At 38.8% G+C, this 21,801-nt stretch overlaps 1 protein-coding gene across 2 annotated transcripts in view; it reads left to right on the top strand.

Moving 5' to 3' along the window:
* Stt3a (STT3 oligosaccharyltransferase complex catalytic subunit A) overlaps positions 1 to 20,587 on the top strand; it is a 36,213-nt gene extending 15,626 nt beyond the window's left edge. For both annotated transcript variants that reach the window (XM_057767529.1, XM_057767530.1), the window contains exons 8-18: positions 806 to 970; positions 2,498 to 2,678; positions 4,265 to 4,420; positions 5,741 to 5,832; positions 7,929 to 8,084; positions 8,248 to 8,436; positions 9,874 to 9,990; positions 10,105 to 10,207; positions 13,785 to 13,973; positions 15,032 to 15,147; positions 16,682 to 20,587. In XM_057767529.1, the coding sequence (XP_057623512.1) occupies positions 806 to 970; positions 2,498 to 2,678; positions 4,265 to 4,420; positions 5,741 to 5,832; positions 7,929 to 8,084; positions 8,248 to 8,436; positions 9,874 to 9,990; positions 10,105 to 10,207; positions 13,785 to 13,973; positions 15,032 to 15,147; positions 16,682 to 16,720 (1,503 nt within the window). In that variant the 3' untranslated portion in view covers positions 16,721 to 20,587. The remainder of the gene's footprint in view (positions 1 to 805; positions 971 to 2,497; positions 2,679 to 4,264; positions 4,421 to 5,740; positions 5,833 to 7,928; positions 8,085 to 8,247; positions 8,437 to 9,873; positions 9,991 to 10,104; positions 10,208 to 13,784; positions 13,974 to 15,031; positions 15,148 to 16,681) is intronic.
* The last annotated feature ends 1,214 nt before the right edge of the window (positions 20,588 to 21,801 follow it).

Below are 21,801 nucleotides of genomic sequence, written 5' to 3'. Positions count from 1 at the left end.
TTTTGGCATAGGGATTGAGCTCATACTGAGTATCTGATTAACTGCTGAGGTAGATAGTACTTCTCTACATATTTTTATTGTTTTTTTTTTTGTTTTGTTTTTTTGTTTTGTTTTTCGAGACAGGGTTTCTCTGTGGTTTTGGAGCCTGTCCTGGAACTAGCTCTTGTAGACCAGGCTGGTCTCGAACTCACAGCGATCCGCCTGCCTCTGCCTCCCGAGTGCTGGGATTAAAGGCGTGCGCCACCACCGCCCGGCTACATATTTTTAATAAAAAAATTTTTCCCCCCTCCCCAGTCCCCAAGTTCTTTCTGAGATAGGGTCTTATGTATCCCAGGTTGACCTCAAACTCTGTAGCCAAGGATGATCTTCTGATCCCTTGTCTCTACTTCCTTAGAGCTGGGATTACAGATGTCTACCACAGTGCCTGGATTATACGATGTTTAGGATTGAACCATGGGCTTCTTGTATGCTAGGCAAACATTCTACTGAGTTATATCCCTAGACCCCCTGTTTTTCAGTCTACTAATAAAGTCTTTCAAATTCTGTATTACTGTATTTCCTATGGGTACATGTTGGCTGTCCCATATTTTTATTATATTCCCCTTAAAAATTTCCTTTTCTAAGATACATTTTTTTTCTATGTAATTTTACATCTGTCCCTTGACTTTTTTTTGTGCTTCTACTTAGATTGTGTCTGACACCGTATGCCATCTAGATTAACACTGTGACTTGGTATATCTTACTGTATCAGTGTCAGCATGCTCTGAGTCTGCTCCAAGGGACTAATCCTTCTGTCTTCTTACAGGTCTCTTCATGGGGAGGTTATGTGTTCTTGATCAACTTGATCCCTCTTCATGTCCTGGTGCTAATGTTAACAGGCCGTTTTTCTCACCGGATCTATGTAGCCTACTGTACTGTTTACTGCCTGGGCACCATTCTTTCTATGCAGATCTCCTTTGTGGGCTTCCAGGTAAGCTGAGACTTTATATAGAGTTTCTGCAGCCAGATGTTTCTAAGTAGCTCTAACTAGATTGAGTAGGTTGGATTCTCTTAAGAAGAATATGGATTACAGTTTTTATTTTCCGCTGCTTATTAACTGAAACAACAGAATTGTTGGTTATGAATATGCCTCTAATAACAAATCAGTTTTTGCTACATGCTATTTGAATTTAATGGCTCTATGCTTAGGTTTGTGTGAGGAGGAGGGCTAGTTAACAGGGTTGACTTGAATGATCAAAGTTAAAATTTCAAAAAAGTTTAAAATTCCAGCCTTTTAGTGGAAATGACCCCATTTGATAGCAGTGGACTCCGGACATCTTAATGGGGCTTAGGAGAGTCCTTGAGCAAGCAAAGCACAAGCTTTGTAACCAGGTTATTATGTACAGTTAGCAGGAAATTGTGTGTTTGGTTTCTTTTGTAAAGTTTTCATATTTAGAGATAAGCAAATATTTGTAGTCACTTAATATTTGAAATTTGCTATTCACTGGAAGATGTAGAGAAAATGCTGTGTTAGTCCCTGAGGAAGTTGGAGAAAGAAATATACACAGCTGTAGTGGTCTATAGTTCAGTAGTTCTGGAAAGTCGTTTCTGGAGCATTGACATTAATAGTGTCTGGACACTTGTTAGAAATGCAGATTCTGTGGAGGAGGGATTAAGAATTCAAAGTCATCCTTGACTTCAATCAAGTTGAAGCCCAGACTGGTGTGCATGAAACTCTGTCTCAACAGACAGATCAGATCAGAACAGAGAACCCAGATCAAGCCAAACCAAGCCAAGTGAGACAGTAAAAGAGACCTGTTGAATCAAACACTCTGGGTGGGGCTCAGAACCCACTTTAACATTCCCCTTGGTTATAATGCCCACTAGAGTTAGAGAACTACTGTCTGTGGAAAGGAGTCATTATATACTAAAGGAGTCATAGGGGTGCTTGAGACATAGGAGCCATTGATTTCTCAGGTTTGGAGATGAAAGTGACATTGAATTTTAAATGATGAGTTTTAGTGAAAGGGAATTAGGAGAAAACTCAGTTCACACTAAGGAAGTAACTGGAGCAGGTGGCAAGGATGTGAATGTGATGGTGTATAGTGTGCTTTGTTAGACTATTTAGAAATATATTCTTCTATACATATTTAAATATGTATTTATATATATATATATAAAGAAGGTCTCAGACATTCTTTTTTTTTTTTTTTTTTTTTTTTTTTTGGTTTTTCGAGACAGGGTTTCTCTGCTGGTCTCGAACTCACAGAGATCCGCCTGCCTCTGCCTCCCAAGTGCTGGGATTAAAGGTGTGCGCCACCACCGCCCGGCTCAGACATTCTTTAGAAAATATATTCGGTAAATAAAACCCATTTCTATATTGGTCCTTGTTCATTTTGGAACTTGAGACCTCATTTGACTCCTTGGGTTGAAGTAGATCAGAAAAGTACCAATTTTGGATGAACTGTATTTGTTTTTTCTCCTAATATTGCCGTATGTGATCACCCACTTCCCCTAGCCTGTCCTTTCATCAGAACACATGGCAGCCTTTGGAGTGTTTGGTCTCTGTCAGATCCATGCCTTCGTAGATTACCTGCGCAGCAAACTGAATCCACAGCAATTTGAAGTTCTTTTCCGAAGTGTCATCTCCCTGGTTGGTTTTGTCCTCCTCACCGTGGGAGCACTCCTCATGCTGACAGGTAGGGGAGCACGTCTTTTATAGTTAGATACACATGGATACAGATGTAAAATAAATACCAAAAAGACGGACTGTTCGGTCACCACAGAAGATTCTGTCTTTATTTCAAGTGCTAAAGCCAAGCACTTAAAGATTAGTTTAATTTTATGTGTATGGGTGTTTTGTCTGCATGTATGTTTGTGCACCACACGTGTGCCTGGTTCCTGAGGAGACCAGAAGAAGGCATCAAATTCCCTGGAACTGGAGTTGTGGACATCTGTGAGCAACTACATGGGTACTGTGAACCGAACCCATGTCCTCTGCAAGAGCAGCAAGGACTCTTAACTGCTGAGCCATTTCTTCAGCCCCGAAGTCCTACTCTTTAAAACATTCATTCTGTTTGTCAGCATTTGGATTCAGCATGACAAAGTGTCTTTGTAGAGCTAAATGGATTATCTGGCCTTGCCAGCACTTTTTCAGTTTTCTTTTTCTTTCCTATTGGTTGGCTTGTAGAAATTCTTTTCTTTGTCATAGTTTAAGTCATGGCACTCAATCTATGGAAACTAAATCATGGCTATTTAGGTGATATTCTCCTTTTTTTTTTTTTAAATTACACTCCTCAGAAGCTAATTTGATTTTTCTAATTCATAGCAGGATGGAGGACCTAGTTCCCTTAGATTCTAGAGTTGACTTTGATTTCTTATTTTGACTAGATTAAGCCTAAGATTCTCCTTTTCAGTAGGCTTCTCTGAAACCCACTTCCCCCCATGAATTTTTTTTTTTTTTTTTTTTTTTTTTTTTTTTTTGGTTTTTTCGAGACAGGGTTTCTCTGTGGCTTTGGAGCCTATCCTGGAACTAGCTCTTGTAGACCAGGCTGGTCTCGAACTCACAGAGATTCACCTGCCTCTGCCTCCCAAGTGCTGGGATTAAAGGCGTGCGCCACCACTGCCCGGCTCCCCCCATGAATTTTTATATAGCCAAATTATGTTGTTGAAAAATATACTCTCTCAAGTTTTTTAAAAAGAAAGGAGTAAAACTAAATAATACTGATGTTGGTAAATCAAAAGAAGTCCTTTTTTATCTCAGAATTTTATAAAAATGGAACGTTGTGGGTAAAAGTGCTTTTTGCACAGTCTTACACTTATGGGGCGAATGGCTAATTAAGATAGTACAGTCACTCAGAAGCTTGGTGGTAAGTTAGTCTGGAATATGTTTGGTTTATTTGTTTGCTTTTTTCAAAATAGGGTTTCTCTGTGTAGCTTTGGAGCCTGACTTGGCACTCACTCTGTACACCAGACTGACCTTGAACTCACAGAGATCCGCCTACCTCTGCCTCCCAAGTGCTGGGATTAAAGGTGTGCGCCACCACCGCCTGGCTAGTCTGGAATATGAAGTGTGGCAGAAACAATAAAGGAGATCCTGCCTCAGACAAGGTGGAAGGCAAGAACCAGCTCTCAGAAGTTGCCCTGTTACTTTACCACTTCTGTGTATATTCAGATACTACACAGGCACACTAATAATAAAATAAACTGGGATGTTGTGATTACTAAGCATTTTAGCTTAATGTTTTAGGACTATATGTGAAATATTTATTGCCTTTTCTTGCAGGAAAGATTTCTCCCTGGACAGGCCGTTTTTACTCACTGCTGGATCCTTCTTATGCTAAAAACAACATCCCCATCATTGCATCTGTGTCTGAGCATCAGCCCACAACCTGGTCCTCCTACTATTTTGATCTGCAGCTCCTTGTCTTCATGTTTCCAGGTCTGTCCTGCATTTTGAAGTGACCTCCATAAGAGTCATCCTTCTATTCCAATATATTAACTGCCCTCTTCCTTACTTTTTAAATATTTATTTACTTTTTTTTAGGTATTTAAAATATTTTTATGTATGTATGTATGTATGTATGTATGTATGTATGTATGTATGAGTGCAGGTGCCTGCAGAGACCAGAAGACGGTGTCCAGTATTCTGGAGGTAGAGTTACAGGCAGTTGTGAGCTGCTCCATGTGGGTACTTATACTTAGTACTCATAGCGTATTCCTTTCTCTTTTACCCAGTTTTCTTCTTGGCTATATTGAAGCTGTATGTTGAGTTTTTATAGTTAAGACAATTTTTATATTATAAAAACAATAGAGATAAGTTTAAAAAATACGCAAAACGGTACATTTGCACTAGTTCTTACTACCTGTTCTACTACCTTTAATATTTTAAATCAGATGCAGTGATGAATGTCTATAATTTAGTACTTGGAACCTGAGGTAGGAGGATTGTGAGCTTGAGTTTGTTCTGGGCTACATTCTCAAAATATTGTAATGTAAAACCCATTTTCAGTATTAATTAATTTTAAGATAGGGTCTATTTTGTATTTGTGGTCTATTGTGTATTACAGGCTAACCTGTAACATTCATCTACTTATTTGTTGAGTGTGAATGATACCATTCAATGTTCTACTCCTAATTATAAAGAATCAAGGTTAGGTGTGGAGCTAGGGCTTTGTCAGGGATGGGACACTTGCCTGGCATGACTGAGGCCTGGGGAAAAACAAACATAATTTCTGCCAATTTAGGATTTACAGAAATATTTTTTCTTTTCTTTTTCTTTAAAATATTTATTTATTTATTATGCATACACTATTCTGTCTGTATGCCTGTAGGCCAAAAGAGGGCAGCAGACCTCATTACAGATGGTTGTGAGCCACCATGTGGTTGCCGGGAATCGAACTCAGGACCTTTGGAAGAGCAGGCAATGCTCTTAACCACTGAGCCGTCTCTCCAGCCCCAGAAATATTTTTTTCATCTGTAGATGTGTATAAAGATGTGGAAGAGGAAAGGGACCTATAACTTCTTATAGCAGTATCTTAATGTATTTTATACTTAATATATGGTGTAATTAACCATCTTTTCTGCTAGATGATTTGTGGTTGTTTGGTTATAGTAAACAGCTTTGTATAATTTTATTTAGGATAGATTCCTAGAATTACTGAGGTAAATGTATGAAGCCATTCAGTCATATAATGAAGGTATTTTCCCTTGTATTTTCTGTACAGGCTCAGCTACTTACTTTTCTTTCCCTCTTTTGTAGTTGGCCTCTATTACTGCTTTAGTAACCTGTCTGATGCCCGGATTTTCATCATCATGTATGGTGTGACCAGCATGTACTTTTCAGCTGTAATGGTGAGGAATTCCCTCAGTTTTAGCCAAACTTTATCTCTGACTCTGCGGTGCTTTCTCGTTTGTTCTTTTTTTTTTTTGCCTACCTGAATTAAAAAAAAAATATTGGTGATTATGCAAAACATCCTGCTGTTGTTAATACTTATTTGTAATAAACAGACACATTCTGTTTGTGGGGGTCTAATTTTCTTGAGTTCATAACCCTGTGTTAGGCACTTTTATACTTTATTGAACTTGGTACAGATTACAGAAAAATGTTTGCATGGAACTGCGGTTACAGGCAGTTGTGTGCCTCCTGATGTGGATGCTGGAAACCAAGTTCAGGTTCCCTAGAAGAACCAGAAGCTTAGCCGCTACCACTCTCTAGCTCCTGGAGTAGATTTTTTTTATCTTAAAGCCTTGAGAGTATTGTCTATGCTTTATTGTTAAGACAGAGAAGGATTTTATGTAAGGTACTAATATATTTCTTTTTTTTTTTTTTTTTTGGTTTTTCGAGACAGGGTTTCTCTGTAGCTTTATAGCCTGCCCTGGCACTAGCTCTTGTAGACCAGGCTGGCCTAGAACTCAGAGATCCGCCTGCCTCTGCCTCCCGAGTGCTGGGATTAAAGGCGTGTGCCACCACCGCCTGGCCACTAATATATTTCTTACACTATTTTGAAACATTATTTTATTTTATTTTTATGTGTGTGTATGTTTGAGTGTTTATCTGTATACTACAAATATATTTTAATTGGTTATGGTGGTATACACCTGTAATTCCAGCACTTGGGGAGTAGAACCATTAGTTCAAGAACGATCTGGTCAACATGGCTAGTCTCTATCTAGAAAAACAATATGGACAAAAATAAGTATATAAAAAAGTAAAAATTTGTTGAGAGGTGTGGTGCATGCCTTTTATCCTAGTATTCATGAATCAGAGGTAGGTGGATATCTTGAGTTCAAGGCCAATATGGTTTACAAAGAAAGTTCCAGCCAGAATGGCCAGGACTGTTTCACAGAGAAACCTGTCTCCAAAAACCAAGAACAGCAAAACCCCAGTAAAAATTTTATATTATCATTCAGAACCTAGACACATTTAGATATGGAGTTTGTTATTTATACTCATGTTTTTTGATACAAGGTCTTTTGTTTCCCCTATGTTTTAATTATGTATGTATGTGTGTGTTTGTGTGTTGGTATGTGCATGTTAGTGAAGGTGCTATGGAGGCCAGAGCCAGGCTATTTTGAGCCACTCCATGTATGTGCTGGGAACTAAACTCAGTTTCTCTGCAAGAGCAGTAGATGATCTTAAACCATTGAGCTATCTCTTCAGCTCCAAAGATTATCATTTGTTATGTTTACTTATGTGTATATGTTTGTGTGTATGCTATATGCTAGCAGGTACTTGCAGAGTCCAGAAGAGGACATCACATCTCCTTGAGTTACCTAACATGGGTGTTGGGAACTGAACTCTAGTCTTTTTTATTTAACTTTATTTTATGTGCTTTGGTGTGAAGATGTCAGATCCCCTGCAACTGGATCTTCAGACAGTTGTGAGCTGCCGTGTGGGTGCTGGGAATTGAACCCGGTCCTCTGGAAGAACAGTCAGTACTCTTAACCACAGAGCCATTTCTCCAGCCCCCTGAACTCCAGTCTTAAGGATCATGCTTTTAAACTGCTGAGCCATATCTCTTCCATGTATGTGTGTATATGTGTACATGCATATGTGCAGGTACAGGGTCTAGAAGAGGGTGACAGATCTGGAGTTCTAGGCAGTTGTGAACTGCCCAACATGGGTTAACTTATGTCCTCTATAAGAGCAGTATGTGCTTGGAAGCCATTGAGCCACCTCTCTAGTCCTGGCCTTGAACTTTTGATTCTCCTTTCAGAGCATTTTGATAGCTGGAATTATAGATTTGCACAGCAACTGGCCCAACTGCAACAAAGTTTAAGAAATACTTCTGTTATGCTAAAACTATACTACATGTATTTTATTTCACCTTGCTGAAGTAGAATATTTGTTGAAAATTGCTAAATTGATGTCATAGTCTTCCAATAGATTGAAGTCTTGTTATTTGTGAAAGACTGATTATACTGATCATGATTCTCTTTCCTTTTAGGTGCGTCTAATGCTGGTGTTGGCACCTGTTATGTGCATTCTTTCTGGCATTGGTGTCTCCCAGGTGCTGTCCACATATATGAAGAATTTGGATATAAGTCGCCCAGACAAGAAGAGCAAGAAGCAACAGGATTCTACTTATCCTATTAAGAATGAGGTGAAATTTAAGTAACATGTTGGCTTGGGAAAATGTGCATGCGTGTGTGTGTTTGAGAGGGGTGGTCACAGTGAACTTGTGCAGCTTGACATATTTTGGTCTGTCATATTTGGTCGTAAGATGCTGTCTGTGTTTGGTTTACATACAGTTCTTTTTTCTGTAGGTGGCAAGTGGAATGATACTGGTCATGGCCTTTTTTCTTATCACCTACACTTTCCACTCAACTTGGGTAACCAGTGAAGCCTACTCTTCTCCCTCCATTGTACTGTCTGCTCGTGGTGGCGATGGCAGTAGGATCATTTTTGATGACTTCCGAGAAGCATATTATTGGCTTCGTCACAATACTCCAGAGGTAAAAATTTGAGAGGAGTTGGATAGTCAGATAGTGGTGAAGACACTTGATATTGTGATAAGTATGACCTCTTTTAGATGGATAGGAACCTTAGAGAAATTTAGAAACTCAGTTTTTAATAAGCTTTAAAGGCTAACTTTTCATTGAAGACTGTCGTCTAAAGTAGTGTTTCTCCACCTGTGGGTTGTGGCCCCTTTGGCAAACATCTGCCTCCAAAAATATTTATATTACAATTTCTAACAGTAGCAAAATTACAGTTGTAAAGTAGCAGCAAAAATAGTTTGTGGTTGGGGGTCACCACAACATGAGAAAGTGTATTAAAGAGTTGAAGCATTAGAAAGTTTGAGAATCATTGTTCTAGAGTATCTTAAATTCTAGATTCTATTTGAACATTTGTATTGATATGGTAGTGGTTTTAATATAAGGTAGATTAAATGAGTTTCAAAAGAAGAAAATATTAATTATGTTTGCTATAAAAAAAGCAGAAACTACAATCAGAATCAAGGTAAACATTACCACCTAATAATAATGAAATTTAACATTGTAAGTTATGTCTTTTGAGGTTCTGGAAACAGTATTTCTGAGTCAGATTTGCTAAAAACCCAAACTAAGAAGTTTTTTAAAAGCAGTGTTTGGACTGAACCCAGAACCTTAGCGTGTGTTAAGCACATACTCCACCACTGAGCTGTGTACTCAGTCCCCAAACTAGGACTCTTTTAATCCTGCCATCATGTTTTGTGGTTTGTCTTTTCCCTTCTACTTCTGTAATAATTTTATAATGACTTTGCAATGTTTTTATAAATTTTATAATGATTTTATGTTATTAAGGGTCACATTAAAAATTACCTAATGACAGACGAGGAGTGTTGGCACATGCCTTTAATCTCAGCATTGAGGATAAGAAGCAGGTGAACCTCTGAATTTGGGGCCAGCCTGATGTACATGGTGAGATTATATCTCTAAAGAAAAAAATTTAAATTACCTAGTGACACTAAACTGTCTTAGCTGTACTACATAGTCCCCTATGCTTGTTTCAGTGGTCTGGAAGTAAGGGTATTTGGGTTGTATGTAATGTAAACTATTTCCTGACTGTATAAATGGAGGAGCCGGTGCCCCAATTTTATCAATTTTATTTTCTTGTTAGGAGTACATTACTCTATTAAGAAGTTGATTAATTAGGAAAGTCTTACTTGCTATCAAAGATGTCCTTCCATTCCTCTTAGCATTTTTTTTTTTTCTCCCTGAGGAAGGGTTTCTCTGTTAGTAGCTTTGGCTGCCCTGCAACTAGCTCTTGTAGACCAGGCTGGCCTCAAACACACAGAGATCTACCTGCCTCTGCCTCCCGGTTCTGGGATTAAAGGTGTGCTCCACCACTGCCCAGCGGCATTTGGTTTTTAAGAGCAGTGAGATAAACATTTTTCTGTATTCATTCTTTAGGATGCAAAGGTCATGTCATGGTGGGATTATGGCTACCAAATTACCGCAATGGCAAATCGGACAATTTTAGTGGATAATAACACATGGAATAATACTCATATTTCTCGAGTAGGGCAGGTAAGGTAAATGGGTCCTTAGGGTGTCTGATATATAAGGTCTATTGGGAAATGTGTTGCTAGGAAAGGAGTTGACTTGAGATTTTCTTTGAACATTGTGCATTTATTTTTCTAGGCAATGGCATCTACAGAAGAAAAAGCTTATGAAATCATGAGGGAGCTTGATGTCAGCTATGTGCTTGTCATTTTTGGAGGCCTTACTGGGTATTCCTCTGATGGTACTGTACTTGATATTGTTTCTATCTGTGGGCATTGAAAATGTAGTGAATCAGTTACTATTTTAATTTTATTTATTTATATTCGTTTTTGAGTCTCATGTCAGCCATTATCATTAGTAACTTACCATGAAAAGAATTATTGTCTTAGTTAGGGTTTCTCTTGGCTGTGATGAAACACTTTTATTCAAAGCAACCTGGGGAGGAGAACATTATTTTATCGACGGGGAAAGGTACTCTATCTAGTCAGGAACATAGAGGTAGGAGCTGATACGGAAGCCATGGAGGAGTGTTGCTTACAGACTTGCTTCTTTTGGCCTGCTCGTCTGCTTTTTTGTAGGACCCAGAACCAATCAGTCTTACCCTCAGTGAGCTGGTCTCTCCTCCACTATCAAGAAAAAGCACCACAGATTTGGCCATGGGCCAGCGCTCTTAACTGCTGAGCCATCTCTCCAAGCTCCTGTAATACAGAATAATAGAAGCTAACCCAATAAAACAGATAGTCTGTTAGTTACATATATAGGTTTATGTCAACCATGTAATTCAGTCAGTTGTTGAAATTGCAGAAATATCTATATGATGTATGTACCATTCATTCTGTTCCGGATAGTTTTTTTTGTTTGTTTGTTTATTAGGAAGGAGGATTTCAAGACAGTTTCTCAGTAACTGTGGAGCCACTCCTGGAACTCGCTCTATAGACCTGGTTGGCCTCAAACTCGTAGAGATCCTTCTGCCTCTGCCTCCCTAGTACTGAGATTAAAGGTGTGTGCCACCACCGCCTGGCCTGTTGTGGGTAGTTTTAATTTGGTGTTCTCGTATACTCCTCCTGTTCTAGGGTACAGGTACGTGTTGCTACATTGAGCTTTTTTTGTTTGTTTTCAAACCAGGGTCTTTCTGTTTAGCCTTGGCTGGCCTGGAACTTCTTCTGTAGACCAGGCTGACCTTGAACTCACAGAGACCTGCCTGTCTCTGCCTCCAGGGTCCTGAGAATAAAGGTGTGTGCCTCCACTACCTGGCCTGGGCCTTTTTTTTTTTTTTTTTTAGTGGATTATTTAAGATCCGAATTTAGGCCTTATTTTGCATGACAGACGCTTTACTTATTGAGCCACCTCCCCAGTCCCCTATTGTATATATTTTGATGAACACATTTACCAACGAGTGGAATTGCTAGTTTTCAGGGTATGCATATTGTTCAGTTTAAATAGCACAAAGAGATCTCTACAATGGTTATACTAATTTATAATTCCTGTGTCTGTGTTTACAATTCTCAGTTGCTCTACAGTTTTGTCTACACCTGAGTTTGTCTTTTTCATTTGGGCACGGTTGTTTCGGTGATACAGATGTTTTATAATGAGGATGGGAAAACTACTTTTTTTAACTTGTTTATTATGGGGTGAGGCTAGATGGTGGTGGCACATGTCTTTAATCTCAGCACCTGACAGGCAGAGGCAAGCGGATCTCTGTGAGTTCAGGGCCAGCCTGGTCTACAAGAGCCAGTTCCAGTACAGTCAGGGCTATTATTCAGAGAAATCCTGTCTCGAAAAACCAAAAAAAAAAAAAAAAAAAAGTGAAAACATCAGATTTTGTGAAGTCAGAGTGCTGTTTACTAGCTAATTGTATGTAAAGAAAGACTTATTTAGAAAAACGGGGAAAAATGAACTTTCTTTGGAGGTGATGTCATATTTTTGAATTGTTGGAAGAATGATGATTTGGCAATAGTCTAATTGTAGAAGCTAGTCTTGTTTTAAAGACAATAAAATACTTCTTAAAGACATTAAAAATAATGCAGAATATTCAGTATCTAGCTCTACGAAAACACGTATGAGACAATAATGAAAGACAATCTCTCAAAACTGTATTACTAGGAGTTGTGAAAGTTTGAGAGTTATTATTATTGTTGCTATTAATCTTGTCATTTATTCAATATTTCAGCTGGGTCTGTTTGTGAAAACTTTTGAATTTTAAAAGTCCCACCCCCACACTTATATGTACCACAGGACAATCTCAGTCGTGGCTGATTTTGTTTCAGTTGCTCATTCCCAGTTCATCTTTAGTCTTCTTTTTTTTTTGGTTTTTCGAGACAGGGTTTCTCTGTGGCTTTGGAGCCTGTCCTGGAACTAGCTCTGGCTGGTCTCGAACTCACAGAGATCCGCCTGCCTCTGCCTCCCAAGTGCTGGGATTAAAGGCGTGCGTTCTTTAGTCTTCTTACCTTTTCTTGGTTCTATTAAACAATAAGTAGGGTAATGAATGATGGAGTATGACTATGGCTGTAATCCTGGCATTACACATGCTGAAGCAGTAGGCCAGTGTGTGCTACATCATGAGCTCTTACCATAGAATAAATCAAAACCTAAAAATGCTCATGACTTGATCTTTCAAGATTCTGCCTAGATTGGCCTTGAACTCTTCAGTGCTGAGATTACAGGTCTAGGCAAGATGCTGTTTTCTAAAACAATTAGCAGATCTTTGGATAGACATTTTCTGTTGCTTTATTATGTTTTTCAGACAGGATCTCACTATGTAGAGATGTCCGGCCTGGAACTTGCTATGTAGACTAGACTAGGCTAGCCTTAAAGTAACAGAGATGCACTTGCCTGTGTCCCAGTGCTAGGGTTACCACTACACCTGGCTTATAGTTTTACTTTATTTTATTTTTTATTTCTTTTGGCTTTTTAGGACAGGGTTTCTCTGTGTTACAGTCCTGGCTGTCCTGGAACTAGCTCTTGTAGACCTGGTTGGCCTTGAACTCACAGAGATCCTCCTGCCTCTGCCTCTCAAGTGCTGGGATTAAAGGCGTGTTCCACTACTACCTGGCTATTGGTTTTACTTTTTGTTGAGTGCTTATGAAGGTTTAAAATAAAATATTTGATCATTAAACAGATTTTTTTATATGAAAAGTTGATGCTGTGTAGCCCAGGTTGGCCTTAAATGCATGAAACTTTCCCTCAGCCTCTCAGTGCTGGGAGTACAGACAGGCACTACTGTGCCTGGTTTCCACTGTGTATTATGCTCCCACAGCATGTCTAAAGTGATATTAACAGTACTGCAGGTACTTACTTAAGTATGTGTAGCCACTACTTGCAATATCTTAGTCCTTGATTTCTAGGAATACTTCCAGATGTGGCTGAAGACTGGACCAATAGCATTTAATTTCAACCTTTAATGAGCAATTAATTTCTAATAAAAGTTTTGTATTTTTAGGAAATATTTTTGCTCATATACTATTTCTTATTTTTGCAGAGTTAAATAATAGCATTCCTTATTAGAAAATTATGATGGAAATTTCCTTAGAAATAGTGATATTTTCGGGCTGGAGAGAAGGCTCAGAGGTTAAGAGCACTGACTGCTCTTCCGGAGGTCCTGAGTTCAATACCCAGCAACCACATGGTGGCTCACAACCATCTGTAATGAGATCTGGTGCCCTCTTCTGACCTGCAGATGTACATGCAGGCAGATCAGTGTGTACATAATAAATAAATAAATCTTTAAACTGAAAAAAAAAAGAAATAGTGATATTTTCATTGAGTTTCTTAGATCCTGCAGCTTTTCTGATTCAGTGGTTCTTTCCTTTCCCCTCTAGATATCAACAAGTTTCTTTGGATGGTCCGGATTGGAGGAAGCACAGATACAGGAAGACATATCAAGGAGAATGATTACTATACTCCAACAGGGGAGTTCCGTGTAGATCGTGAAGGTTCTCCAGTGCTGCTCAACTGCCTTATGTACAAAATGTGTTACTACCGCTTTGGACAAGTCTACACAGAAGCCAGTGAGTGATTCATAATACTAACAATAGTGATAGCTAACACATACTGTGTTTTCTGGGGTCTGCTCTTAGTCTTTTTTAACTCATTTAGTCACAGGAGCCCAGGAATTAGAAACTAATCTTAATGCCATTTTATATATGAGGAAATTGAAATAACCAACAGGTAACTGAACTAGATAATATCAAATGATAGGATTCAAACTCAGTCTGCCTCTGAATTCTGTTCTTTGAAACATCTTTTGCTTGGGCGGTGGTGGCACACACCTTTAATCCCAGCAGGTGGGAGGCAGAGACAGGTGAATTTCTATGAGTTCAAGGCCAGCCTGGTCTACAGAGGGAGTTTCAGGACAACCAGGGCTACATAGAGAAATCCTGTCTTGAAAAACAAAACAACCAAAAAAAAAAAAAAAAAATTATTTATTTATTTTTTATGAATGTCTCAGTAAAGAATATTGCAGTGTGAGAAGGACTAAGGGAATAAAGGAAAAAGTACTTCTCCATTTTTTACATGATACATTGAGAGGAATTTGCTCCAGTTAGATTCTTTCCATTTCAGTTGTGTTTCTGCATCTGGAAAGACTTTTGCAGTATATACAAGTCTTGGACTCCTGACCCATGGAACAGTTAGTAGTGTTAGGTCTCAGAAGTAGAGAGGCTTGAAAGTCACCTTTTAGATTTATAAGAGATAAACTCTATGGACTCTATCTACCAAGCATCTCATTGGGCAGGACTCAACTAGTGTAGCACTTGATTTGCCATTTCTTTTCTTTTTTATCTTTCTTTTTGGTTTTTCGATACAGGGTTTTTCTGTAGCTTTGCAGTCTGTCCTGGAATTAACTCTTGTTGACCAGGCTGGCTTCTCCCAGGTGCTGGAATTAAAGGCACGTACCACCACTGCCTGACTTTGATTTGCCATTTCTATCTAATGCTCTTTCTTGCAGACTCTAGTCAAAGTGCAGGCTGAGGAATAGCAACCAGTACAGTAGTTGGTGTGCAGCTTCCATCTCCCTAGGAAATTAATTTGCAGAATAGAAAGAAGTTTTCTCTCTTGTTGCTTTTAGAGCGTCCGCCAGGCTTTGACCGTGTTCGAAATGCTGAGATTGGTAATAAAGACTTTGAGCTTGATGTCCTGGAGGAAGCATATACCACAGAACATTGGCTGGTCAGGATATACAAGGTGAGTAGATGCTGCCCATCTCGGGAAAACTGTCCTCATTCTAGTATACAGTTTTCACATAGGAATATTTTTAATAGCACCTGGTTTCAAAGTAGCTTGTCATTTACTTGAAGTGTTAATATTTTTAAATGTTGTATATGTTTTATTGTATAGACACAACTTTGTGGATTCTCTCTCTGCCTTTTTATAATTCCCAAGATAGAATTTAGGTCATCAGTCTCATATGCAGTTTTACCTGCTAAGCCATCTGGTCAGGCCAAAATGTTGCTAATTATATTTTTGATTATTCTTAGACATCCCAGCTGTCAGTTGTTATGCCCACATTTCTTTTTCTTTAAAAAACATTTTTTTTTTTACTACACTTTTATATGTATGCTACATATAAGGACAGCTTGCAGGGGTTAGTTCTTTTATTGTAGGTATCCTGGAGATCAAAATCTAGTTACCAGGGTTGATGGCAAATGTTTTTGCCCACTGAATCATTTTCCCAGACCAATACTTTTTTTTTTTTCTTCTTTCTTTATGGTGTTTGGGACTAGGGTTTCTGGATTCCAACCAGACTGGAGTTAATATTACTGTTTATCCCATTTCTTCAGCCTCTGGAATGGTAGTATTATAGATGTCGCCACTGTACTTGTTTCAACAATTTTGTTCTAGGTAGGGTTTGAAATAGCTTGGGGATTGGGGGCAATGCATGTATTTGTGTTTTGAACCATGTTTTTTATTTTTTGCTGAATTTTTGACAACATCACATGATGTCACGTAGGAATGTGTTATATCTTTTACATGAGAAGAGATTGAGCCAGATATAGCATTTATGCCTTGTTGTCTGAGGTTTCTGTCTTGCCCAGTTCCCGCAGTCGTTAAGTCCCAAAGAAATCACACAGAGGTCCACATTAGTTATAAACTGATTGGCCTAGTATCTTAGGCTTCTTGTTGACTCTTATAACTTATATTAACCCATAATTCTTATCTGTGTTAGCCACGTGACTTAGTACCTTTTTCGACGCGGCAGTCACATCTTGCTTGCTCTGTGTCTGACTTCCTCTCTGTCTGGGTGATGACTGCAGACTGAAACTTTCCTCTTGCTGGAATTCTCATTGCCTGCCTCTACTTCCTGCCTGGCTACCGGCCAATCAGCGTTTTATTAAACAAGTACAAGAAACAAATCTTTCTTTATAGGGTAAAACAATTGTCCCACAGTAATGCCTATATCCCAGCACTAGGGAAACATGTAGGGGGATTGAGTTTGAGGCCAGCCTAGGCTACATAGCAAAACTCTGTGTAACAGTGGGAAAAAACTCAAGTAACAGTGGGAACAAAAAGAATGATTGAGGAATTTTGGCCAATGCCAAAGTTCGTCTGTTCGCTTCTTAAAGGCTGAGTTGACAGTAGGTGGGTTCTGATCCATGTTGATTGATTCACATTGTCCAAAGGCAGCAGAGTCTAGTGCAGCCCTTTCTGGTCTGGATCATTAGTAGGTCTCTAATGTTGAACTTTGGGCACATACTAAACTCATGTTATGTTGTTGCAGGTAAAGGACCTGGATAATCGAGGTTTGTCAAGGACATAAATGCCACATTGTGCCCTGGTATGCTTCGCACTGAGCGCGTCGTATTGAGGACGCCGAAGATTTTTTTTTATAAGCAGTTTCTAAGAACAGAACCAGATGGGATTAGAATTGTCTGGAAGTTTTGCCCTGGACAGTATGGGCTGGGCCAAATCAAATGATTTTTGTAATTCTGAGCAGGTTACCAAATGAAATGTCATGGCTTTACTTTGGTCAATTAAAGGGGGGTATTTTTTTTTTTTAATGTGCCTTATTTGTTTTGACTTAAATCGACTGATTTGAGAATCACAGAAGTGAGTGGATGGAAGATCATATCCATGCTCTAGGTCCCCAGACAAACCAAATAGGAACATTTTCTTTCTCTCCTAAGGACTAGCTCTGGTTCTACAAATATAAAAACTTTGTCACACTTTTTGTTTTGTAGCACCCAGATACAATGCTTTGCATAGAATGGGTGCTTAATAAATTTTTATCAACTGAATAAATGCTTCTGGGACCAGAGGAGTGCTGTTTCTGAGCAGGGAAGACAGTGTTCTTGCTGTTAGGTTTGTGTTCTCAATATCTATTTCTTTAGAAGATCTTTGGCTTTGTAAGGACAGAGAGTTGCTAAGTATGTCCAATCTCACCAGGATTCTTTAAACTAGTGAGGGTTCTTATTCTAAGCAAAATGCGAACCAACTGTGACTAATCCAGTAGTTTTTAAGACTCAGTGAAACAGATTACTCTGAGAGGAAGATGCTCCTCCAACTCTACCATGTACAGAGGTTGATGGTTAGTAGTTGTTACTGGAATCAGAAAGTTTTCAGTACTTCACTCAATCTAAAACATAGTAAATGGCTATTTCCTCATTTCCTGGAGACTCCCCTAAATCTCTTGGTGTTCTCCACCATGAGCTTTTGTTCTTAGTGTAAGTCTGCTGTGTTCACACACCACTTCAGGCTTGATTACCTGGTTTTGAAGCCCTTGCTAAGTATATAATGAGGATGTGGGAAGTATTGCTACTAACAGGTACCTAGAGATCATTGCAAGTCTGACTGTAAGAAAAAAGACTTTAAAAAGCATTTTAACTTCGAAGCATAGAGGTCTCATAGTTATTTTATACCAGGATAACAGCTTTCTGTTCGGTATAATAAGACATTTCATCATGTATTTTACAACGTAGGACATAATCACTGATGTATAGAAACTGTCTTAAAAAATTAGTTGTACTATTTAAGAAAACAGGAGGAATTATACGACTTAGATAGTCAAGTCACATTGGTACTCAGTGCTTATATGCTTAGGTGTGCTTGTACCTAATGACCTCAAGCCAGCTTATGAACCAGAAGATTTGATTTCCTATATGTAATATATTACTTGATTTATATACATAATTACTGCCTAGTGGGAAAGGTTAATCTGATTTATCAATATAATTATATTACAGGTTATTAGTAAGCTTTCTCTATAGTATAAATGGAATAACCCTTTTTCATATCATTTATACTCCTGGGATTTTGATATTTTCTAGTTTATGCAAATTTTTTAAAAGATTGCTTTTATTTTCAATTGTAGCCCACTTAGTGTAAAAAATATCCATCTAAAAAACAATACAATTTGACACATATACCTTCCCACACACCCATTGACTCATATTTTGTGACACTATTTTTACTATCATCTATTATAGTTGCAATTACCTTTTACCTTCATTAGTTAAGATGTGTTATATACTGTTACTTTTTGGCAGTTCCCTGTAGCTTAGGCTGGCTTTGAACTCAAGATATAGATGCTAGCTTTGATCTCTTGATTGTGCAGCCTCTGCCTCCCAGGTGTTGAGATTACAGGTGTGGGCCACTATAGCCAGCTGGTTATTATTTTTCCTCTATAACTTCTTTTAGGAAGTACTTTACTTTTTTTAAGTACTTGTTATAAATCTTCCCCCCCCCCCAATCTCCCTAGCCAATTCTCTTTCATTTGTGCCTGTTTTCTCTTAATGTGATCAAATAGATTTGTTAAGCAACTTTTGCTCTTTTGAGACAGGGTCTTTTGCAGCCAGGGCTGGCTTTGAATTCCTGCTTCTCCTGCCTCTACTTGCCAAGTGCTGGGATTATAGGTATATGCCACCACACCTGATTACATTGTTTACTTTTAAGAATGTCTTTTATTTTTCAGCTTGAATTGGTTAACTCTCCAAGTTTGTTGAGTTTGTACTATTTCACTGTGATATTTGTTAATCTTTTGCCTTTTTCATTGATTTGCCATTTCTAAGTATCTTATGAAAGTATATAGGGCAAATACATTTCTGGAGCTATTCTGTACCATACTGAATGCATAGCTGGGTATAGAATTCCAGACTCTCGGTATTTTGCATTGTAAAGGCACTAGCCTATTGTTTTCTATTTTCCTAACATTGAGAAATGCAGTTATTCTGATGAATATTTCTCTATTCCTTGCCCCAGACCCCTTTGTTGCATCTTTATAGTGGGTATCCACTGTCCTGGTACTATGGATTTTCATGTGTGCATAGTCAAGTTTTTTCTGTTTTTTGAAAAAACACTCTTAATATGTAGATTCTTCCAGCTGTTTTTCTGATAGGGTTAATTAAAAAAATTTAAATGTTAGACAACACAGTTTGACACTTTAAATACTTTTATGTGATTGGGTGATTTGTCTGTATATGTGTGTGTATTATGTGTATGCCTGGTGCCCACAGAGTCCAGAAGAAGCATCAGATTTCTGGAACTGGAGTTACAGACATTTATGAGCGGCTGTGTGGGTGCTGGGAATTGGAAGAGCTGTCAGGGTCTTAACCGACTCAAATCCCCTGGTAACGTTACTTGAATGTGGGGCTTCCTGAGTCAATTTCCTAAAATTTTCAGTTGTTCTTTTATCTTTCATCTCCTGGGAGATTTCCTAAGCTGTATTTTCTCTCTCTTCTCTTTCTCTTCTCCCCTCCCCTCCCTCCCCCCTCCCCTCCCCTCCCTTCCCTTCCTCCCTCCCCCCCCCCCTCTCTTGCATTGGGCCAAACCCAGGGCCCTGTGTATGCCAGTGTGTGTGTGGTGTTGCATTGGTCCAAACCCAGGGCCCTGTGCATGCTAGCTAAGCACTCCGTCAGTGAGCTAATTTCTATCTCCAACCATGTTTTCAACCATGTTCTCATTTTTTTTCTTTTCTGCTTTCTGTTTCTAAAGTTTTACGACTTTTTGTTGTCTGACTGTCCCATTGTTTTGCTGCCTTTCCAATTAAAGACGTTCCCAAATTCTTGGCTGACATCTTTTATACTTCTGGGTAGTAGAAAGGGAGCCTGTGCTTGTGCTTTTTAATATACTGTGATCAGGCTGCGCTGCTACACTGAGAAATCATCGATATTGGTGTTACATTTTTTTTTCTTCCATCCATAAAATTCAAGGTTTGTATGTCCTCTTATTTAAGGATATTGGCCAGACTGTCGCCTTTCTGGAGTAAAGTAGGAAAACTTAGAGGTTCCACTCTCAGTATATACACTTAAATTTAAATGCTGTTTTCAGTAGTATAGCCACACTGTTCACTGGGCTTACTCTGCAAGCCAGCTTCTTTTGATTTACGCCGTGAAGTCTTATCACCAGTTTTGGGGAAGAGCTGTTCCTTGGTTACACAAGAGGAAGACTGTGCAGAAGCCTGTTTCATACATAGGTAGTCTTGAGACTGCCCCAGCTTGACCTCCATATTTAGAGTTGCCTGGTGTCATTTCAACTTGAGTATTCTGGGCTTCCCACAATGCAATTCAAGCCGCTTTTCTGTACTTTGGGATTCATCTTTATTTTGTACTTATTACCTTTTATCTGCAGTAGGCTTTCACTTTTCCAAAATTTTCTCATACTCAGAAAGGGATAGAGGCAATTGCTTACGCCCCCCCCCCCCCCATAAGACCCTCTTACAACATATTCCTTACTTGGCTTCAACCTTGAATTCCTGATCTTTCTGCCCCGGCCTTCAAGGTCATAGGCAAGTGTTACAAAACCTGTCTTCTACTATTCTTTTGTAACTATTTTTAGGAAGTTTTATCATGGTTTTGGTTTATGTGTATGTGTGTAAATTTGTTTAGCTACTCTTGTGGCAATTTTCTTTAAATCTGTTCAGACACATTAAATTCGAGACAGTCTTTCATTTAGCCTTGGTTGTCCTGGAGCTTTTTTGTAGCCATTGTGACCCTGAACTGATCTGCCTCCATCTCTTTAGAGGCTAGTATAAGGCCATATATATATACGGTGGTATACATATATAAAAGCAAGCACACGTACACACATAAATGAGCGCTGATACTCTGCCTGAACCTAGTTTTTCCAGGTGATAACATTGCATTCAGGAATTTAGGAACCTCATGGGTCTTTTGATTTCAGAACGCAGACAGGAAATTACAAAGAAATGGGAAATGACATAAAAACTTGTTTTCATCACGTGTCCTTTAATGTCATGGTTTAAAACTTCACATATAAACATTTGCAGGCGTTTCACCCTTCACATCTGACAGATTTTGTGGAGATGCAAAGCCAGTACAAAGTTTCAGTTTGTACCTAAGTCCTTTCCCTGAGAGTCGACATTTCTCACTTTATTCCAGGCTTTCTGCATGCTTACCAACTACTCTATGATTATGCTGCATGTTTTCTCTTAATATTTATTGTACTACTCTACCCAGCTCCTCTTTAAGACAGGATCATGTTCTTTGGCTCAGGCTGACAAACCTGAAGCAGTTCCCTTGCCTCAACCTTCCTTGGGTGACATTACAAGCGTCTAGCTGACTATCTCTTGCCTGAGGTTTCAAGTGTGGTATTAGAGGTGTGGGCCAGCATGTTCGTTTAAGAATTAGAAAGCTAGTAAAACTAGGCAAATGGTCTTCCTACAAACAGGTTGGGCTGAACTAGTTTTGGAGCCTGTGCAGGTAAAACTGGTGATCCTGACTGGACTGTAAACTCCAAATACTGTCTTTGTCCTGCCCCCTCGTACTTGAGGCTGCGTGGTCATTTTTAAAACTATTTCGTTTTTTGTTTATCTGAGAAGACTAACTCTGCATAACCCGGGCTGGACTTTAACTATTTTCTTGCCTTGCATAAGCATTCCAAATT

Source organism: Chionomys nivalis, chromosome 4 (assembly GCF_950005125.1).
Source record: "Chionomys nivalis chromosome 4, mChiNiv1.1, whole genome shotgun sequence".
Classification (NCBI taxonomy): Eukaryota; Metazoa; Chordata; class Mammalia; order Rodentia; family Cricetidae; genus Chionomys; species Chionomys nivalis.
This window is presented reverse-complemented; position numbering and strand designations above follow the sequence as displayed.